The 21,128-nt window shown below is 41.7% G+C and overlaps 1 protein-coding gene across 2 annotated transcripts in view; it reads right to left on the bottom strand.

The window, feature by feature from the left end:
- Positions 1 to 17,698, bottom strand: part of ST6GAL2 (ST6 beta-galactoside alpha-2,6-sialyltransferase 2) — a gene marked incomplete at both ends in the record, with an annotated part of 45,422 nt that extends 27,724 nt beyond the window's left edge. Inside the window, one exon of one of the 2 annotated variants that reach the window (XM_082279345.1) lies at positions 17,636 to 17,698. Coding sequence is in view for 1 of the 2 variants with exons in the window: in XM_082279344.1 (XP_082135470.1) it covers positions 16,461 to 16,493 (33 nt within the window). Of the gene's footprint in view, positions 1 to 16,460; positions 16,494 to 17,635 lie in introns of those variants that run through there. The other variant, XM_082279344.1, reaches the window with a different exon arrangement.
- Between the last annotated feature and the right edge of the window lie 3,430 nt (positions 17,699 to 21,128).

Consider the following 21,128-nt stretch of genomic DNA (forward strand, 5'->3'; position numbering starts at 1 on the left):
TTGCTCCATAAATGTTTTTAGATGCTATATTACTTGAACTTAACACAGCAGTAATTGCACTGAAAAAGGGCAATCTGAATTGCTTCCTTAAAGAAGGGAACATTTATACTAACACATACATGAACAGAGAGTGCAGTTAAAAAAGATCTGTTTCAATCCCATCACAAAAAACTTGACCAAATTCACTAACTCTTCCAGGCAGAAGTGATTGGAGAATTTTGATTTTCCACTCTAAAGCAGCAGCATTTCTGAGATATACTGATTATCCACATCTCTGTGTAGCAGTATATTTTACATCTGCCACATATGTTCTTAGTGTATGTTTCTAACACTGTAGGAGCTGTTTTGCTTTCTTTTTAATTACTAACTTCTTTATTAGACTGTAGTTTGTCTTTTTACATTTGTTCCAGAAAGCAAGCAACTCAGCCCTTGTTTAAAAACTCTAATATAGAACAATGTTAAACAAATTGTTCTCAGCTCTATCTCAGTGCCAGTTCCCATTTGTTTATGTTAGCAAAGTAATTGCAGGAGGATATTTAGAAAATTATCATTGTTAACATCTCATTTCTAGATATTCATATATATACATACAAACAACATGCCTTCTATGTGCTTATTTGCCTTAGTACAAAAGCTTGAATGAAAAGTTTTACACTGGAAGAAGGCTTGCCAAATTGAAGGATGAAGTCAGTCTAGCCCTTGTTACATTAAAATCTAAAAATGAAATTTCCTGGACTGAAACAATTTTCCCCTCTTTTTTGTATATTTTAATACTTAACATGCTGATACTACTTTTATACTTTAATACTTAACTATGCTGATAGTCAACCTACACTAGCTGGGATATTTTGGTTGGCTTCCTAAAGCAAAATGAAGTGGTATTAGTATTTTTTTCCCCCCATCTTTCTTTCTTTCTTTCTCCATTCTGGCACTGTTTTATGCATGGCCATGGACAAAATTAGTTTAAACTATGACTAGATCAACAGAAATCTCTTCTGTGGGGGATACAGCTGTTTATAACCTGACATGAACCACTGGGACCTGAATCCTACCAGTCTGGAAATTTTACAGAGAAACAGGATCTGTAACAACTACCAGCATGAAACTAGTATGAGCAATAGTGAGAAACCAAGGTTGTTGTCTGGGTGCTTCATAGCTTTGCCGTTTGTCAATCATTGATGCCCACAGGCAGCACACAGGAAGTCTTTTCTCCCAGCATCTGCCATTCACTCCCTACAAATACAACCGACTTTACAAGATAGAAGGTAGCAGAAAAAATATTAGGTTCTCTGAAAGCTCTGACACCATTAAAACAGTGAGAAACTGAGGTAAGTGAGAAGCAAGTTAGCTGCTAGTTCTCAAGATTATTTGCATTAGTTTTTTTTTTTTTTTTTGTAAAAAGTTAGAAGGATGTGATAAGATTGAGACCATCCTCACTGGATATATCTGTGGAATTATCATTTGATGGTAATTTTCACCATCATAAGAGACAACAAAACCTAAAACCTTGCATTTTGAGATCTACAGGCTACTACAGATGAATCTGTGAAAGAATAAGTACTTTACTTTCCAAGATACTTGGTAGAGTTTTTGTGCCCTTATCTTTAGCGTAAAGTCTCAGTTTAAATACTGACTTTGAAACCTGAAGCTAACCAGTAATATATTCCCTTCCTTCAATTTTTCAACAGGGATTATCAAAATTTTCATTAATATATTTCTTAGTATTTCAAATGCTGGCTATGCATTTCTTGGTTTTCAGCCAACAGGAATGCCTTTGAAATATCACTGATTTCATGAAAAAGCCCTCCTTCTAAGACTACCCTAAAGTAGCCAAGACACGCAAACCCCTGCCTGTCTTTTGCACACTCTCTGTAGAAGATGTGGATGCATCTGCTAAGAAGGTGCCGATGAAGCACATCCTCCCGCCCAGCACAGAGCGTAGCCATGCTCGCATCAAGATGTCAGTAACCTCTGAAACTCTCCCTCTCCTCTCTTGCTGTGCACTGACAGCTCAGCATCCATGGGAACAGATCCCCTCACACCTGTGGCAAGGAGTAGCTGTGGTTTGCCCACACTGCCCTAGCAAATCCACCTGCTTGCTTTCCCAGGGAGCCTCTTCTGAGACAGTGCTTGCTTCTCTTCTGGTTCGTGCCCTTCCCAGGAAACAGGAGTTCTCCCTCACCATGGCACCCTTTGCTGTTTAGGAAAGCTACTGGCAACACTCAGACCAACCACTGGGAGAATCAGGAAAAAAGTTCGCAAGGCTGGAGATGAAACATTTATGTGATTTTGACCCTTGCCTAGGATAATACAACCCCAACCCTTGCCTGCAGCTTTTAAGTGCTGAAGGCACAAGACAAGTAATAAAGTAAAGCCAATTCACTCCCCTAAATCAATCAGAAGAAGGTTTTCTCTGTCAACATGAAAAGAGACTGCTCTGAAAAAGAAATCCTTGTTTTAGCATAGATTGATTCCTTAGCAACACCCAATCCTGTCAAACATATTCTGCTGATGGGGTTTAGTCTTCCTTCAATCCCATTCAGACACTAAATAAATGGGGAAAAAAGTTCATCTGACTTAAAAACTAATGCTTAACATTACTAAAATTTTCAGGATTCTTGCTTTTATTTCCTGATTTACATCCATACTTCTAGTCAGAGTGTTAGTAGAGATGTTTTACTAACAGTTAAAACTTCTATAGCAGATATAGACAATACTACACAGGATGACTGCAAGCAAAGCAAAATTTTCCTACTTTCATCAGGCTGGGTTGTCAGGTTTTTTTAAATGTTAGAGAAGAATGTATTGAAGTTCATTCTAAAGACGGGTATAAAAATGCAAATAGATATATTAGCAGTAATCATAAATGATGTCAAGCAGTGACAAGACTCTTGTTCTGGTGTTCAGCTGTGTTTAATCTGCTCCAAACTCTTTCAAATTTTTCAGTATCTACACAAAACAGTCTGCTGTGCTTGCTCTGCTCTAGGAAAAGAGTAAAATTCATACAAATCAGTACTTGGACATGAGGCAGTACAGCAAGATGCTGGTAATCTACCTGGAAATTCCCTACCCTGGCAGGCAGGACACCTGCCACTAGCAGTAAACCTATCAATCACCAAATCTGGTCTGGTGAATGATTAAACCAAATTGACCATTCCAATAAAGCAGAAGGAAATCTATATGGGAACAGTACACGTTTTAATCAATTTTAATGCATTGTATAATTTCATAGTGCTTCCAGTAACTGTACTGACTTCTATTATATAAGCCCTCCAAATGTGAAACATGATATTACATCTAACAGATGCTGGAGGACCATGAGAGACACGAGGTTATTCCCAGGGAGTAATGGCACAGCTATGTGTGTTCCCATTACCCCAACTGTGCATTGATGCAAAGCTACAGGAGAATTCTGTAGCACCTCACAATCCTGAAGTTACATTTAAGTAGAGATAAAGATTTTAAGATGAATTTGTGAGCAGCTGTTGAGTGGTCTACTTACAAACCACATTTATTCAAACATATCTTGTACCTCAAAGTCTGCTTTTCCACTTACAGAGCCCGAATCTGTGAAGAGTAACAGTCACAAGTTTTTGCCTTCAGCATAAGAGAACGAGCACCACCGAGCTTTTCTTACACAAGCAGGCAGACAGTATGTTATGCCCTACCAGAACCAAGACAAATATTTTTTAAAGCTAGTTAGGGAGTAGCGAGTACCCACACCCACAGATCTGAGGTTCAGCTGTGGACCCAGAACATTGCTGATGGCATTTGCACAGAAGCAAGATCTCACTGCAAGTCAGAATCTGGATACTGTCAAAATTTAGTCTAAAGATGCTGTGCTGTTATAGATTTTCTTCTATTTTAACTACTTTTTCAGATTTCTAAACCTTTTCAGATTGCCCCAACAGCAGCAGAAACTATTAACAGTGAACTAATTTATGATGAAATGGACTTATCATACTAGAGATAATTTTTTAAGCTTTAATTGTTCCAACTTGATACAGCTCTAAGAATCCTATCCAATGTGCTTTCAGAAATCTCAATGGATAGTATTTATCTGGCTTATTTACTAATTACTTCCAAATTACAAGTGTCCCTCAGGTCTGAATAATTTTTGATGAAGGAAGGAACAGACTTTTTTACCATGAGGGAAGAGAAATTAAAGGAGAAGAATTTGTATGGTTCAGATCAGGCTAATGGAAAGTTTGATTTCTTTAAAGTGTTTTCTAACTTTATCACCACATGCAGTTAACAATTTGTATTGCCAAGTCTTCTATGCAATTGCCTTGCCTAGATCTCCGAGGGGTTTTTTAGTAAAAGGAGATAATCATTAAAAGCTATGGCAAAAGCAGTATTCCAGACTGCAGATACTGTAAATGTCACACTCTTCATAAACAAACTGAGCATGGAAAAGCACGTGAGGACTAATCACGTGTTTTCAAGACACTTAAACAGAACATGCCCAAGGGTACACTGTAGAGGAGTCCATGTTTCCATCAGTGGGTAACATATACAGTCTCCTTTCCAGGAGTTGAAGAATCCAAGTTTATGTGAATTTTGTTATATCACTTTTCTGCCAAGCACACTGTTGTATGAAACAGGCACACTGGTGTCTTTAGTTTAAAATCAATTACTTGGCTTAGGCATGAGAGAATCAGGGGAAAAACAGACTTCTAGTGTATGACATTAGCTCTCTAAAAGCACTGTCTTTCTTGGAAAATGTAACACTGTTAATATAATAAATACTTTATGTACTCTATGTACTTTCTCTACTGCTACTATTTCTCCAGCATTTCAGCCAGTGACTGATAACTCCAGATTACAGTCGTGTGTCTCCTCTGGCATCACCATTATCACTGTAATTACTCCTTGATTTCCAAAATTCAGAAGTAGTACCTCTGTTCTGTTCCAAGACCAATGAACCACCCGCATTGCTGGAAGTCTTGACCCTGTGTGCTTTTCTCTTAATGACATTTTTATTTAGCATGCCTGTTTCCTAGTCACTTGACATTTTCCCTAAGTACTTTTCATACATGGAACTTGCAACTGTCTTCTTTTGTAACCTCACTTCAGATCGGTAGAAAATAAATGAGGGGAATCTTTCGCTTAAAAAGATACTGCATTTCAAAGAACAAAAACATAACTTTTTTGTTTAGCAACTCCGAATGAAAAATTCAATTTCTGTTTATATCCCTAAACCACATTGGAACTGATGTGGCATTGAGTTTTACTTTCTGAGAAACTTGGGCAGCAGGGTAATGAGGAACTCTCTTTGCTGCTCTGCTGCTGCTGACCACACTTCTGCTTTATAACCAATTCCAGACAACTGAGGGGAAATATCACATATAAAGAGGCTGACTTTAATTCAGTGTTAAGGTAAGGAAGACTTCACACTCTATAACATATATTTACAGGGTAGATCCAGCACTCATAGTTTTGAGTCACAAAACCCCAGTAGTGTCCATCTAACAGCTTTCTTGCCCTTGCACAGTTGTTTTATTGTCCGGCTGTTAACATTCCTCCCTCTTTTACTTAAAATGTTAAAAGCCAGTAAATAAGGAACTAATATCAAGGATTTAATGGGATATTTTAATTAAAGTGTCATACTTTTAAAACTATTCTTTAGAAAATAAGTGAGAAAATTCAGAAAAAAACAGGGTTTAAAGTGTCTCAATCAAAAAGCAAACTGCTGTGGGAAGATGCCTGTACTTTCTTGAGCTGGATCAGATGTCTATCTTAGCCATGCTGAATTTCTCAGCAGTCAAGGCTATGAATTACTATTGGCTGCTTGACTGATTAACCATGGTGCTGGTATGCCTGAGACCTTCCAAACACAGCAGGGTTATTGCAGCAGCAGACAATACTATAATATTGCAGTATTACAGGCTTTGCAGTTTTCTATTCCTTCTCTCAGCTTGTGCAACGCATTTATGACACTCCTTGGAAACTTTCATCTGAGAGCATGGGATGGAGCAGCACCAGTAGTAACTCAAAGCTTTGCAGCTCGGCAGCCTGAAGAGTGAAGACATACTATTTCTAGAAACACCAAGAAGATAAAAATTCTTGGAGGTGACCTCCTCCTTCGAGGCCCTGCTTACTGAAGAAATCATGCAGACAGTCACTATGAAGGCACTCCAGTGCCATGCAGTGATATCTGAGCTAACTCAGGAATCAAAAGAAGCATCCTCATATCTATGTATTTTGCTTTGCATTTCCTCTTTCATGGCTCTGGTTTTGGTGCTTTCACCACCTGAAGAATTCTCAAGGCACTTTCAACTGCAACTAGTTATTGTTTTAAAAAATAAAGAGCCTAGCATCATACAGGACAGGAGTGAAGTTCCACGTACATAGTGTGCTCTACCTAGTGCTAGTGTCCCTATTTATCTCATGATGACCTTGCAAGAGCAATATGTATTCCAGAGACTGCAAGACTTTATTCTTTTAATTCTGTGGTCCAGGAGTTTTCAGTAGGGTTTCTCTCCTGCTTGAAGCTTTTGCAGACTGTAGTGGTATATCTGATCACTGGTTTAAGTAGCTGTGATCACATTACCTGCACCCTGCACCCTCCTCAGTGGCTGCCTATATAGAGGCACATTGATTTTTAGCTGACTCTGTTGGTCTTTTCAGCTCTCCTAATAATAACATGCCTGAGCAACTAGAAAGCCTACTGATCCGTATTTCACACAAACACCCTTTTACAGGAATTAACCCATAGTAAACTACTGTAACGATTGTATTTTTGGTGTGGGGTGTGTTAGGCAAGAAGCAGGAATGCCCCTGTGCTACAGCTGCTAGCCAGTAGCAGTACAGATGGCAAACAGGACAAAGACTGGCCTTGCACAGACACACACAGCACTTCCTGGCCTCATTGACTGTAGCGTTTGCAGGTGTTGAGTGGTCCTGCCTAAAAGACAGCCCTACCAAACAGGGATGCACAGCACCCTGTCTCTTCAGGAGCAGCACCTCCTAACTTCTGCCAAGTCTCTTCTGGAGCTTTATAACTTAAGCCCCTGAAAGAAAAATACAGACGAGCAGTGACTTCAAACACTCTCAGCCCCTGCCTCAGGGTGAGGGCTCATTCCAGCCTGACATCTGTTCCAGCCCTGCATGCTCTGCCTATAAAATGGCTCAGTCAAACTAATTCAATGTCTTGAAATACAGCATATTTAGAGACCTTTGTTCACTTGGCTCCATCTAACAATACCAAATATCTGCAATGGCATGCTGTGGTCTTCACATCATTCAGAAAATAGCACTCAGAGCAGAGGAAAGGGCTGGTGCACAACCAGGTCCCACCTCTGTACAGAAGTCACTGCTAAGGTGCCTCTAACTTGAAAAATAAAAGGCACTTCCAGACCCACAAACATTTACTCTACGTTTTCTAATGCCTATCTGAAATCTTGCAATTTTGGAAGCTAGACATTACAGCCTACAGATATTTAGACACAACAAAGAGCAGCCCAAACGCACACATGGAGAATACTGATCCCCATCTAAGGCCATTGCCACCCTCACAGCGTTCCACAGCAGGAGCTGCCACAAGGGAAACCCTAAATGCCAAGCTGGCCATCAATGAGAGACGTTTTTGCCTGGAGGTGAGAGTGTGACTAGGCCAACAGAGACACTCTCTTCTACCAAGTAGAGAGGGAAAAGCTGTACTAAATAGTGATCTCTCAAACCAGACACTCCAAAAAGTGATAGTACAGTGGGAGTAGGGCTCCAAGTGCAAATCCTTCTCCAGCAGTTACAGGGCTAATGCTTCTGCCTTACCACATAAGCCTATAGCCAGCCATGCACAGTCTGGCTCAACCTATACTGCTCTGAACTTATCCTTTAAAAAAAATCTGAAATAAATAGTAAAAATACAATCAGTCTGAACAAGCAGTGAACAATTACAGTGGAATGAATGTAGCTATGCACAAATATTTCTAATGGAGAGATTAGCTTTCTATAACAAACTCTGGTTTTAACCTTCCTAACTTCAACAAAGTAAAACCCAGTCACATGAAATTTCAGAGTCATGGTCTCATGCCAAGGAAAGCTCCACTGGAAAGTCTGAGGTAGATCAGCCAAGGCATCTTGAAGATATGAGAGTTCCTGAAAAGTGAGGTGTTCTCCATTTCTTGGACTGTTCCCTAATTTTTTTTGGCTCACCATAACTTAAAAATGGTTGGTTTAGACATTCCAAACTTGCTTGGCTACTACTGGTGCCTTTGACTAGTTGCAGGCTATTTTATTACTAAATGTGGGTTTGTGCAAATTCCGAGCGCTGCAGTTGTTAACAGCACATGTTGGCTTGTGCATTCCGCAGGCAAGCCAGCCTGGCCCACTGCAGGCTTCTCCATCACCTCATCAGCTGTGCTCAGGAGGCAGCACTGAAGCCCAGGACCCTTCCCTCAGGTCCAACTGGGTGTAAGAACTTGGCTGGACTTTACAGGTTCCATGGGGAGACATTCTGTCAAGCTGGAGAGGAATGGTCCTGGGGTGCTTCCCAGCCTTGCCAGTAGCAAAGTGCCTCACTCGGAAAGGTAAGAACACACCAGACACAGAGGGTTTCCTTCTCTGACTTAGTGTTGTCCTCTTCCTACTCCTTCAATCCATACTTAGCCTTACTCTCTGATGAACCCAACAAATTTTCTCAGTGAACATCCACATAACTCCCAACCCTCTCCTCCATGGATTACTGATCCAATCTATTTTCCATTTATATGGTGATTGCATAATGTGTGCTGGGGTCCGGGTGCTTCTACTGCAGCAGATTCCCCCTCTCTGCTCCACTCTCTTGGTCTCCAAGGCCCTCTTCTAGACTAGGAGCCTTGTACACATAGACACAACATAGGGCATTAGACCTCTGGACAGGAACACCCAGGGGGAAGATTTCAGCCCTCAAGAAGCAAATTTGCTCCCCTGAGCAAACTTTTAATTTATCTGAAGAACCCTGGAGAGACTATGGGTAAGGAATTCACTCCTGATGGGGACCGTTCTGCTGACAATCTTGATTTTGATAACAGATACTATGGCAACCACATGTACCACTTGACACAGCCTTCAGCATGGTCAACCACTTTAAACAATTCTCCTTAATCTTTGATACATCTTTTGACAATGACTATCACCTGCTACCTTGCCAGGAAAACAAGCAGTGCACAGCGGTGGGAAACACTAGGCCATTAAAACACTTCCCGGTGAAGTATGTTTCTAAGTGGAAACAGTGTTACAAAGAGACCTATTCTTTTTGAGATGCACACATGCACGACTCCCATTCACAGGAGCTATGTGAGTGAGTCCAAAGTAAAATAGGCTCAAAAGTGTCTACATTTACCAAACACTGATCCCACACAGAAAGTGCCTTTTAAGAATGACATTCTTAAATGTCACATTCTTCTTAAATGACATTGACCTTCTGCATCTTACTTCTGCTCTTCAGAAACAAAAGACTTTGCAATGACCATGTCCCCCACATTAAAAAACAAAACTGGCACTATAATCACCAAAAAAATCCATAAAATAAAAATTATCTACCTAATAGGCAGTAAGAACAGAAGTTTTTTTCCACATTTCTTATCCAATTGGAGATTTATCAGAGCTCTTTTATTTGTACCATCTTCAAATACCTGTTTCTGTCACCTTTAAAATGCAGATAATCTAACTCAGAGGTGTGCTCTTCTCAGGAGAGACCACACAATGCTCAATCAAATTCTACAAAATACATAGCCCTCTGCTGGGTCGGCACCAATCTGCAGAGGGCGAAGGAAAAGCTACAGGAAGAGGACTTCTCGCAGTCTCCCACAGAGATCCAGCCTCCACTGCCCTTTGGGAAGGGTGCTTCCCAGCTCCAGCCCTCCTGCCGCCCTGTGAGCTAATGAAAAGAGCATGAGGAGGATCTGCAGGCGCTTTCCTCCCCCTCTCAATCCACAAAGGGCGAGTCACAGTCTGACCCTAACTTAACACTCAGGCTGTAAACTTACTTAACACTTGTAGAAGAATTTATTTTTTTCAAACATACTGATGGCAGCATATGGCCCATCGACAGGTTTATTATTATAAGACACTTTTTCCACCAGGTTATAGTCTTTTTTATAAACATATGTTTCAGCACATAATAAACCCCCTAAGAACTGTTTCTGAAATGTGCAGGCACAGAAACCACTTTTCAAGGTTTGTCAAGACAATGAAAGAAACAATGTTTAAAGAGACTTCCATTTTTCAAAAGGTTTTTCTCTATATGTCTTTTAAATCCAAGGGTACTTGAGAGTTATGTATGCTTAAAAAAAAAGAAAGAAAAAGAAAAGTGAGTTGTCTTTGTTAACGCCACATTCTTCTCTATTTTGTCAAAGCAGTCCTTTTTATACTTAGGAAAACTCCTTCCACTAAATAGACCTTTTAACTATGCTTTAAATCAGGACACGTGGTTTATGGGTGAATGATAAGATTCCGAAAATTAGGTGGCATATTATAAAGAAACTGTCAACACCACACTGCTACAGTCATGCGAACTCATCTGTGCAAAGCCGCCCTGGATACTCTGTGCCCTTCAGCTGTGCTAATAAAGATCTGCATGTGGAGTCAAGGCGGTTTGATCACCAACTTCCATCCATCCGCAAGACTGTATCCATGTTAAATGTCTAAAAACAGATCACTGCTTGATTTTGCTATAGACCACATTTGTGTTCTTAAGAAATAAGGCTTCTTGTCTATGCAGCTATAATGCAATTGCTGTGCTAGCACCACAACCTTTAGGGGGAAGAAAGTCACATAGTGTATACTGCTTTATTCAAAAAAATCCTACACTCCTCTTATTCTGAATGCTTTCTCCCTAACATCTCACAATATATTTAGCCCAAGCAGGCTTGGTTTTAAAAGCAGCTTCCTCCATACATAAAAACACGACCCAACTCAGGTATGTTTGCTAGCAGCTTTGTTTCCTACCACCCAAGTTCAGAGTCTCCTGTTGAAAGGAGCCTGCAGCTGGAACACAAACTAGGACTCGCTGGGGCCTAGACCCTGAGCCCACTTAAAGGCGATACAAAACCTTTCACTAGTTTTATGGGCCTGGATATTAGACCTGCGGTCCACTGAAGATACCAGAGGCCTTACAGACTGTATGATACAATATATTAATACTCCTTAGCACTAGAAAAGAATTTTGCAATCACTTTGAACGTTTCATTGGTATTTACGATCTTTTGGGAAGGAAAGAGCACTTCTTTTCTTTGTGTGTTTGTCTCCTTCCCCTGATTATACTCCCCACAAAAGGCAGATGTTTTAAGACACTGGAAAAAAGAATCATACACAAGCAGATTTGAAGCTTAAAGAATAAAAATCTCTAATTTTATCATAGGCATGCTGTTATAATGGGCATGCATGAGCTTGCATTCAAAGAAAACTCATTTGTTAAAATTAATCACTGACTTCTCAGCCAATTTGTCAGTTAACTACTACCACGTCTGGACATGATTAGTTAGCTTCACTGGGAGACACATGGTGCCCTCTATAATGCTTCCACAGGATGAAATCCTAAACCCAGTGAAGCCTTTGAACATTTTGCAAGCAACTTATTCACACGGAGCCAGAACCTCATGGATGCTGCTGTAGGAGATGCCATGAAGATTTTTTGCCTTTTCTTTTATACCCCTGTTATACCTTTTTACAGCTTCTGTATTCTTAGTGCTTTTTGCCTGCATTCTTGGACTTCTTTGCTCAGCTAGGAGACTAAACATTTTAGAAGCTTCGTAGTTAGGGATCAGTGTGCCCCAGACCCCAAGGTCCTCTCCAGAACACATTCTGTAAACTAAGATAGAGCCATCCAGGGGAAGGCTCCTTGGGGAGGGAGGCTCATTTAAGCCTCTCATTGGGGAATTTTTTATAGATATGCTAATTAGTAACACCTAGAATGTTATAGCAGATCTTTTGTGGGTGTGGGCATTGCAGTGGGCGTTTCAGTGCATTTGACCTAGACCTGTGCACCTAAGGATCCTTAAAATAAATACCAAGGTAAAATCCCTTTTCCCCTTCTAACCACGTTTGACTCTTGATTTTAAGACCAGGTAAAGGCATCATAGGCTCTACTTTTTTCTGCTTTTAAAGATTAAGCCTTTCTAGGAGAGAAAGGCCAACAGCTTTGACAATAAACATGCTCTTTTCTCCACCAGCAGACAGAGCAATCACGGGTCCCCGGGCTGTGTTTGGAAACACTTAACTGGCAGGATCGGTTTGAGGCTAAGATGAGGCATGATGTATGAGGCTTCTGACAAGGGGGCTGGCTCTGCTCATCTAATTGCAGTTGCTGCTCCTATGATGTGGAAACCTGTCTATTAGAAACCACATTTCACAGGTGACTGAACAGCCATCAGATGGTAACAGCTTTCATTTGTTATTGACCTCCCTTCCCTGATGCAGCGTAAGGGTGAATGGCACGACATTCCATTGTCAGTCCAGAGCCAAACACCTCCTGCTTTGTATAGTGAATTATAAAACACCTACGTTTTTCAGATTGTGTTGAAACAGCACTCTTAACTAGCATTTTCTCAGCTAGGCATTAGCCTCATGAGAGAATGGCAAATTCTTCACTACTCAATTATGCAAAGTTTGAAGGCATTTTGGACTATGATTGTAGAGTACATCACTACATTTTTATACACAGAAGGTATTTACTCAGAACATCATGGGCACACGCGACTTGGTATTTCACAGAGACAGGATCAGAGCCTTTGCTGAGAAACTGGTATGACAGTGACCAGACCAAAAGTAGTCCTTATAGTGATGGACTAAAAGACGATTCCGCTACCAAAATTAAATACAGAACTTAGCACAGTTACTTTAAACTGAGGATCCTATAAAGAGACCTCATCAAATTTTACACCCTTCAGACCTCTGGCTCCATCCATGACGTAACAGATTCAGAAAGTGACAGAACAAATCTCTCCATCTTGCTAAGCTCTCTCTGGTTGGCCACATATCTTCCAGCCAGACAAATACATATCACATGTGAAGAAGAAACTTTCCTTTCTAAAGTTAAAAGCTGTTTGGTTGTTACAGAGATTTTGTGTCCATACCTCAGATCACTTGCAGTCATTTCACAACCCCAGCTATGTAACACCCTACTCTCAGACAGCATTCCTACAATTTAATACAATAAACTGAGGACTGTACAAAACCTACGGTGAATCCTACTCTGATGACAACTGCAGAGCTATGCAATGAATAACATTTACCTTTCATTTACATTTAGATTTCTTAAGCACAAGCTTCCAGAAAGCACAGTGCGCTAACACACACACATCCAGCTGTACAGCTGCACCTCCAATGAAACATAACAGCAAGCCAGGCCACCACACCTCACAGCTAAACTCTGTTCCACTTCCCCAGTTCCTCCAAGCCTCTGTGGCCATCTTCAGCAGCATGGAAGAACTGGCCTCTCCAAAGTGACTGGTGTCAAAACAGGGCTTTGAAGATCTGTAGACCAACAAGGTCTGCCAGAGCATCTGTCAGGTGCAAGCACCCAAGGTCAAGGACCCTCATCAAGAACATTGGCAACAGCTCCCTGGTATTTAACTCTTCAAGCATTTATCCTTCTGGAAAGAGACAATCTCTGAAAAACGCATACAGCAAGCAGAATGATTTTGGCATGCTTTGCCCTCAAGGCCAACTACCGAAGTATTGTTTCTAGTCTATGTAAAATTTTCAGACCCATAAAAAGAAATCTGAATTTCTTTACAAGACTGGTTTTTTTTTTAAATGTTACAGATCAAGAAAATCAGCTTTCTATGGTTGCACCTTAGAAAAGACTGGATCTAAAATACAAAATGTTCACAAACCCAATAACAAGTACCAGAGTTTTTACATTTTTCTCAGGTATAATATGGGAGGTGTGTTCAGCTTTTCACATGATCTTGCATTCTAAATATGTCACCATGAGTTCTACGGGAGGAAGATGGCAGTTATTGTGAAATTAATATATGTAATTAAGCACATGAAGAAGAGTTTGCTGAATCTAAACCTGATATCGAAAGTCCTTTGTGGTGCAGATTTCATACCATGCCACTCCTTTTACATTTTTAACATCATTTTCAATACATACGTCACTGTAAGAAATACTCTTAACTTCAGTAACCATTTAAAAACTTCAAGAAAAAGAAATTATTACAGCTTTCCCATTTGTGTCATGGATTGATTGATACCTAAACATGAATTAGAAAATTTTAAGGAAGCTCAAAACACATTAACATATGAATGGCATGCAGAGCAATTGCTCTGAATTACTACCAGCAAAATCAAAACGCAACTGCTTTTAGTTATGCAAATTGAAAATGTAGTGTCAGGACTGCAAGTGAGAGCCTAAGAAGTGCAAAGTTCAGGGAAAAGCCATGTATGCAGCTGCTCCAAAAATAACCATAGTCAGATAAAAGTCTGAAAGCAATTATTTGGGGTGAATACTGTACACAGACCACTGCACTAAGCTTCTATAATTAAACAAGGCAAAAGTTCAGATGGCACCTAATAAGCCATTTATTACATTAATTATATTCAAGTGTGGCAGTCTAATGCTTGGTAATAACTAACAACATGGGAAATAATTTAAAGAAAGTATCTGATGCTGAAAATTTCTCTCTTTTTCATTCATCAGTACCAGTGTTGCCAGCCAGCCTTTCTAACATACTTCAAACACATGAAAGGGATACTGCTTAGTGTCAGGAAGAGCTATTTAAGGGTTGTAAACCTTTAGGCTGAGGAAGCCAACAGCCTTACTCAACACAAATTATCTCTTCACTACAAAAGTAGCTGCAAAGTCAGATTTTCCATTCCTTGAAGCAAGTTCCTATGTCTTTGTTCCAAAGTTACAACGCCACAGGGGCAACCAATTTTTTTTGTAGCAAAACCAGCATCTTAGCAGACCTTTGCAGATCAGCAGATTTCCCACTGACCCTATTCCCTGAATTTGCCTTTACACTGATCACGCAGCCTTTGTACACGTCTGTGATTTTAGTAGTATTTTCAGCAAATTCTTAACAAGATCGTTAATATTAGAGAGGTATTTAAAGTGTTTTGGCTTATTTTAATGCCATTAGTAGCTAAATACATGGAAAATGAGCCTATACCATATGCCCAAGTACTTCTCTGTAGACTGCTAGCCAGTTCCTTAGCAAATACAGAGAAGTTTCCAAATCACAATCTGAAAATTACTGCAGAGAGATTTGCATACTATTTCTGATGAGCCAGTAGCATTCCAAGAACTCATGTAAAATCCAGCATGCCCCAATAGTATATGCAGTAAGCAGCACACACAGCATCAATTTACAAAGCAATTGTTAGGATGCTGCCACCAGGATGCTCTTCTATCTTATTTAACTAATCTGCAATAGAAAAAAAAAAAAAAAGCAAACCAAATTCTGTAGTATTACAGTTATTTTTAAATTTTCTTTTCTTGATCTTAAATCAGGAAACAAAATCACCAGATTTTACTTATGCACAACTCTACGTTTAACCAAAGAGGGCACATAAAAATCATTTTACAGATTTCAAAGAATGAGAGAGAAGATGGACATACAACTTCATCCACAACACCTTTCCACTAGGACGTTTACATACGCAACCCTAGCATCTCTTTAAGCTCCCTTTAAAAAGTTTTTGTAACACTTTCCCTATTGTTTGGCCTTTATTTTCATTTCCTTGGTAGAAAACACATAACAGACCACAGATATAGAACTCTGTAACCTTGCAACAAACCTCTAACATTTTGTACATATCCTCCAACTCTGCATGTGCAGTGTGGACAATGCTGGGAAATCCTGTCCTCAGCCCAGCTGAGGTGGAGAACAGAAAAGAGCTCTCTGACTACAACACTAGGAGTTTTAGACATCCTAAACTCAATCAGAGGAGACTTCTGCCTACAAATAGTTTGAAGTCTTCACTTACAAGTTCTCAAATCCAGCACTTCCACAGCAAATGGCAAGAGGAGCCCTGCCTCTTACAGCAGAAGTGTCCACAAAGTTGTCAGCTGCAGAAATCAGTGCTGAGTGTCCTTGCGCTTGACTACACAGATAGGACCTCACCTCCAGACCCTTTATCACAGCTTCTTGTTCAGCAAATACAGCACATCTTTTCCCATAGTGCAGCAGTTGGTCTTATCAAGACACACACAAACCCAGTAGGTATCCATGGCAGGATTTCCAGTCAAACAGTATTTTAACCAGAAACTGCCCATGAAAAAATAATACCTCTAAACCACACTTCAGATTTACAAAAATAATAAAACCCCTTCAAAAAAAAAAAAAAAAAAACCAAAACAAAAAATCAACAAAAAAACTGCAAGAGCTCCATCTCTAAATGGAAAAAATGTAGTAATTCTTTCCCCATATCCAACAGCCCCACACTATCAAAACCAGCTTAATTATTTTCACCTAAGTTTTTGAAACAAAAAAAAGATATGTACATACATATATATGTATTAAAATTACCTGGATGCAGACACCACGCCTGGAAAGTTTCATTGCAAAAGGGTTAAAGTTCAGAAAGTTTGCAAGACTGAAAAAGGAAAATCAGATTAAAAAATGTGCAAAACCCTAAACCTTGATGTTTGCCGCTACCTCCTGCCTTTCTCTTAACATTTCCCTCCACATCTGAAATGACATGACTAAACGTTCCTCCAAGTTATCAACTAAATTACTTGAATGAGTAACCCAATCAATTTTTTCTAGTACCAAATGAAACACGTTGCCATAACAAAATAAACTAGAAATGGCAGTTGAGTATTAGACTATAACATTCCCGATAAATTATAAAAAGAGACCACAGAAGCGATCTACACCGCTTAGTAGAGGTGAATTCACCGAGACTTTCTTTTTTCCTTTGAGAATATCGATTTTTATATGCTACCACAGCTGCCTAACTATTGATAAGAGCAATCTGCAAAAGCAAATATAGAACTAACAGAACAGCCTTGAAAAGCAACCACAAAAAAAGGGTCTCATTTAAATTCCTGGAAAGCACTGCTTCTCTAAACGTATCTATTCAAGCTCTCTTAAACAGGAGAGCCCTTCTAAAACACACCCTGAACACTCCCCGCCCGAAAACTGTAAAGCCAAGAAGCCACTAAGCCATGCCACTGAGAACCCATATGGTTTCACCTACAGGGTTTTCCTTCCAGCAAACGCTGCACAGTAGAAATCCTCCCCTTCACCATCACCACCCACCCCCCAGGAAAAAAACAAAAAACAAAAAACAAAAAACAAAACCCCCCCCAAAAAAAAAAAAAATTCAAGAAAGAGAAGTGCTCTCCGCCCAGGGTCGCCCCTACGTACCGCCGGGCGCTCAGGGCTCTCTGGGGGCCCTGCCCCCCGAGGTGCAGCAGCCGGGGCGGCGCGGGCGCTCCGCCTCGCCGCGTCCCACGCGGTGCCTCTCCCCCCGCATGGTGGTGGCCGCCGCACGCACAAAGCGCAGGGCGCGGGCAGCGGCCGGGGGCGGGCGGCACCCCGGCTCGGCCGGATCGCGGCGGCACGGGCGGCGGGCGGCTCGGCACCGGCACCGCCCCCGGGAGCCGCCGCCCGCCGGGGCCGCCCCCCGCACGCTGCCGAGGGCTCCCCGCGCCGCCGCCCGGCCCCTCCCGGGATGGGGGTGCTCCCGCCCCCGGCACCGCGCGGGCGCAGCCGGGCGCCACGGCGGGGGAGCGGGAGGCTGCGCTCGCTGGGGGGCGGCGGGGGCCGGGGCCGGGGCCGGGGCCGGGCGGACATGCCGGGGTTGCCCCGGGGCCGTGCCGCGCCGCGCTGTCCCGGCTCATTGTTCGGGAAGGGTAGCGGCGGGAGGGGCGGGCGCTGCGGCGGGAGGGGGTCACCCCGGCGGCGGGGGTAGCGCCGCGCTTTCCTCCGCACGGGCAGGGGGCTGGGGACAGCGTTGCATCTTCCCCGCGTGGGGGGAGTGCGCGGGGCCGGCGGCAGCGGGGACGGGGGGATGCGCGGGGATGGGGCGCTGGCGCTGCGCCTTCCCCCGGCGTGGCGTGGCGTGCCGGGACCGCGCTGCACCTTCAGGGGTCTGTGCTGGAGAAGTTCAAAGAGGCAGGGAAGGGTGGGAGGGGCGCGGGGGGGGGGGGGGGGGCCCGGCAGCCTTCTCGCCTTGTCTCTGTGCCCCCGGCCTGCCGAGCGCGGAGAGCGCCGGAGCGTTCCGGCACCGGGACCCCGCGGGGCCGGCCAGGGACGCGGAGTCTCTCTGACCGGTCCGGCAAGTTGAAGGCATGGTCCTTTCCTCAGCCCTCCCCCGTGAGCCGAGGCGGTGGGACTCCCGCACTCACGCGGTGTGGAAGCGCCGCAGTCGGCTTTAGCTCTTTAAGATTAGGCTCCGTTAATTAAAGAAATATTTTAGGCTTAAAGGTCTCCTGAGAAGAAACACATTAACTCGCTAATAAAGCGGGTAGAAAAACAATGCGATACAGGGCTGTTGGATCAGCGATCACAAAGGAAAGGAGAGATCAGAGAGATGCTACCGGAGTGCGGTAAATGCGCCCTCCCGCCGCCGGACCCACACTGCACTGATCGCTCCGGTGGAACTTCCAGTGTCTGTCCAACGGCACAGGAAAAGGGAAATGTTTTCGGTGCAGTCGTTGCTGTGCTTTCTCAGCATGCTAGAAATACCTTAAGACATGTTTTACTTTTGGTTCAAATTTAATAGCAGTTTACTTTGCAAATAGTCTAAGTAAGTCGTCACTTACGAATAATTAGGATAATGACAGATAACCTTTTTTTTTGTGCTGAATCTATGCTCCAAGATAAGCATCTGTGTAAATGCATCTGAGACTGTAGCTTCTTTGTGCCCATATTTGTAAGGTGTAAGCTGATCGGAGCAGCACGCCTGCAAAAGGCACGCCTTCTAAGCTGCGAAACAAGTGTCGAAATAAAAGCCATTAGAACTAAAGGAAAAAAGGTGCCATTTCCTAAAGTGAGAGGTAGCATCACAAGGATGTGAAAGACAAAGCGCAATCAAGAATAGGTTAACAGGTTAAAAACTATGATTGATTGAAGTCATAACACTTAATGCCAAAAGCAAATAATGTTTCTAAATTCTAGATAAGTTTGCTTATTCCATTTTGAGGAATTTCATGGATTGCAAAGCAATTAATGAATAAAAAGAAGGTATTTTCTCCCGGTCTAGGGCATTCTGAAAAAAAATTTCAAACCTAATTTCTTCAAAAATACAAAAATCCTTGTTTATCAGTGTGATAGGAGAGGTTGTCTTACATACACAAAGACAACAAAAATTCTTTTGAGGGGCACTGTGATGTAGATATATCCACAAACTGGGGGGTTTTGGGAACACTGCTGCTTGAGGAATAGTCCTGTATAGCATTAATTCAATAATCTAAATTTATAAAGATAGTTAGCAATTAAAGGATGGATATTTTCCTTTTTTTTTTTTTTCCCAGACTTGCTGCATCTGTCTATAAAATGATATTATATTGTATGCTGGCTCACAGAATAAACTATAAGCACGTGTTTCAAGAAATAAAGTGAAAGGTGGATACTGCTTACTCAAATTTTAAAAATTATATAATTAAAGTAGGAATCTAAATCTGTACAACTCTACAGACATATCCATCTGTTGCTATTTTAAAATGCACTGTTCTTTACTATGCTCATTTTAATACACTAGTAAAATAGAACTTCAATTTGGAATAGAATGTAAATGAATAGCATAAATTAGGTGAGTATTTCAGGGAAGCCGGTAGTGCCAAGATGCTCTATGTGGGAATCTGAGATAGTTTAAACATGGTGTTAGGAATGCTTGTTGCCTGAAGACTCCCCTTTTTTTCAGCAAAGCACTTACAGAATGGGCAGTTGGATTGGTGACAAATAACACTGGATGAGCATAATTTTTATTGACTGCAGTGGGAGTCTCCCCTATGCATCTAAATGTAAAATTTATCTGCAGAAGGCAGGAGGAGTTATTCTGCAATCCAATAAGGTTTGCTTCAGCCTTTGACATTCTGCTTTTGGCTTAGACTCTGAACTCCAAAATGGAAGAACTCTGCATCCTGTGTATTTCCGATCATTGGCCTGATTCTGCCTTCAATTTCAGCAGAGTACTAAAGAACAGCTTCTCTGGAAGCCAGAAGGTGAATTGGGATAAGGTCTGTGAGATCAGCATCAGGTCCCCGTGATGTGGGAGCTGCCTGGGGAAGGATTTGAGATCAGAGGACAAAGTAATAGCTGGCAAGTCCAGAACGGTAAAGAATTTACTTTCACATGTTTACAGCTTGAAGAATTTGTCTTTTATATAAATTGATAGCAATAGGGTAAAGTTACACACAGTTGCTGTTGCTTTGTTATTGAGTTTGACGACTGGTATAGATGCATCTATCACTTTGGTTTGTTACTGTGTTAGAGCAGTGCATATAAATAAAGGGGATAAATAACCTAATTTACTATGAGCAAGAGTCACAGTATATTAAAAACAGTGACACAGAGAAAGCTTTTGCCTCTCCTGGAAAAAGTTTTATAACAGATCTTTGTAGTCATCATTTAAACTGGCAGGTACAGTACACAAAGATCCTTAAAACCCAGGCACAAGCTTATTTAACCTTTTCAAAATATATTCCTGGCTAGTATGGCTCCACTGATGGAAAAGGGAATTTTTCTATTGACTCTACCAAAACTCCGTTTCACCTGAGTAATTGCAATTTTATTTCAGAACTATTTTGGTTTTGAACAAATAACTGCTATTAATGTTACATGAATCAGTAAGCTCTGTGTGTCCACAGATTGTGCATCTCCCACTTCTCATGGTTCCCTGAGGTATTTTTCTGTTATTACTCCCAAAGTGGACTTGTTAGGTGGGTTCCCACTGTCTTTCTGCAAACCTTCAAACAGCTTGGGGAAGTGTGCTTTCTCTCCTTGGGACAGGGAAGGAAGGAACATGCTTCAGACTGGTCCCTTTAGCACCTCATGAGGTGGGGAATCTTCTGGCTCTCCAGCAGTGCTGCCTTTGGGTAGGGCTCTTTTGGCCTGGCATTCCTGTCCTGCTGTATCCAGAGGGACCTGCGGTTATCACATGCCATGATTTTTGTTAGTGCAGACCTGCATTTTGTTTCTACTCGTCAAGCAGATTTTTAATAAGCTGAAGATACTGTTGTTGGCTTC

The sequence above is a fragment of the Coloeus monedula genome, assembly GCF_965178545.1.
Source record: "Coloeus monedula genome assembly, chromosome: 3".
In the NCBI taxonomy this organism is placed as follows: domain Eukaryota; kingdom Metazoa; phylum Chordata; class Aves; order Passeriformes; family Corvidae; genus Coloeus; species Coloeus monedula.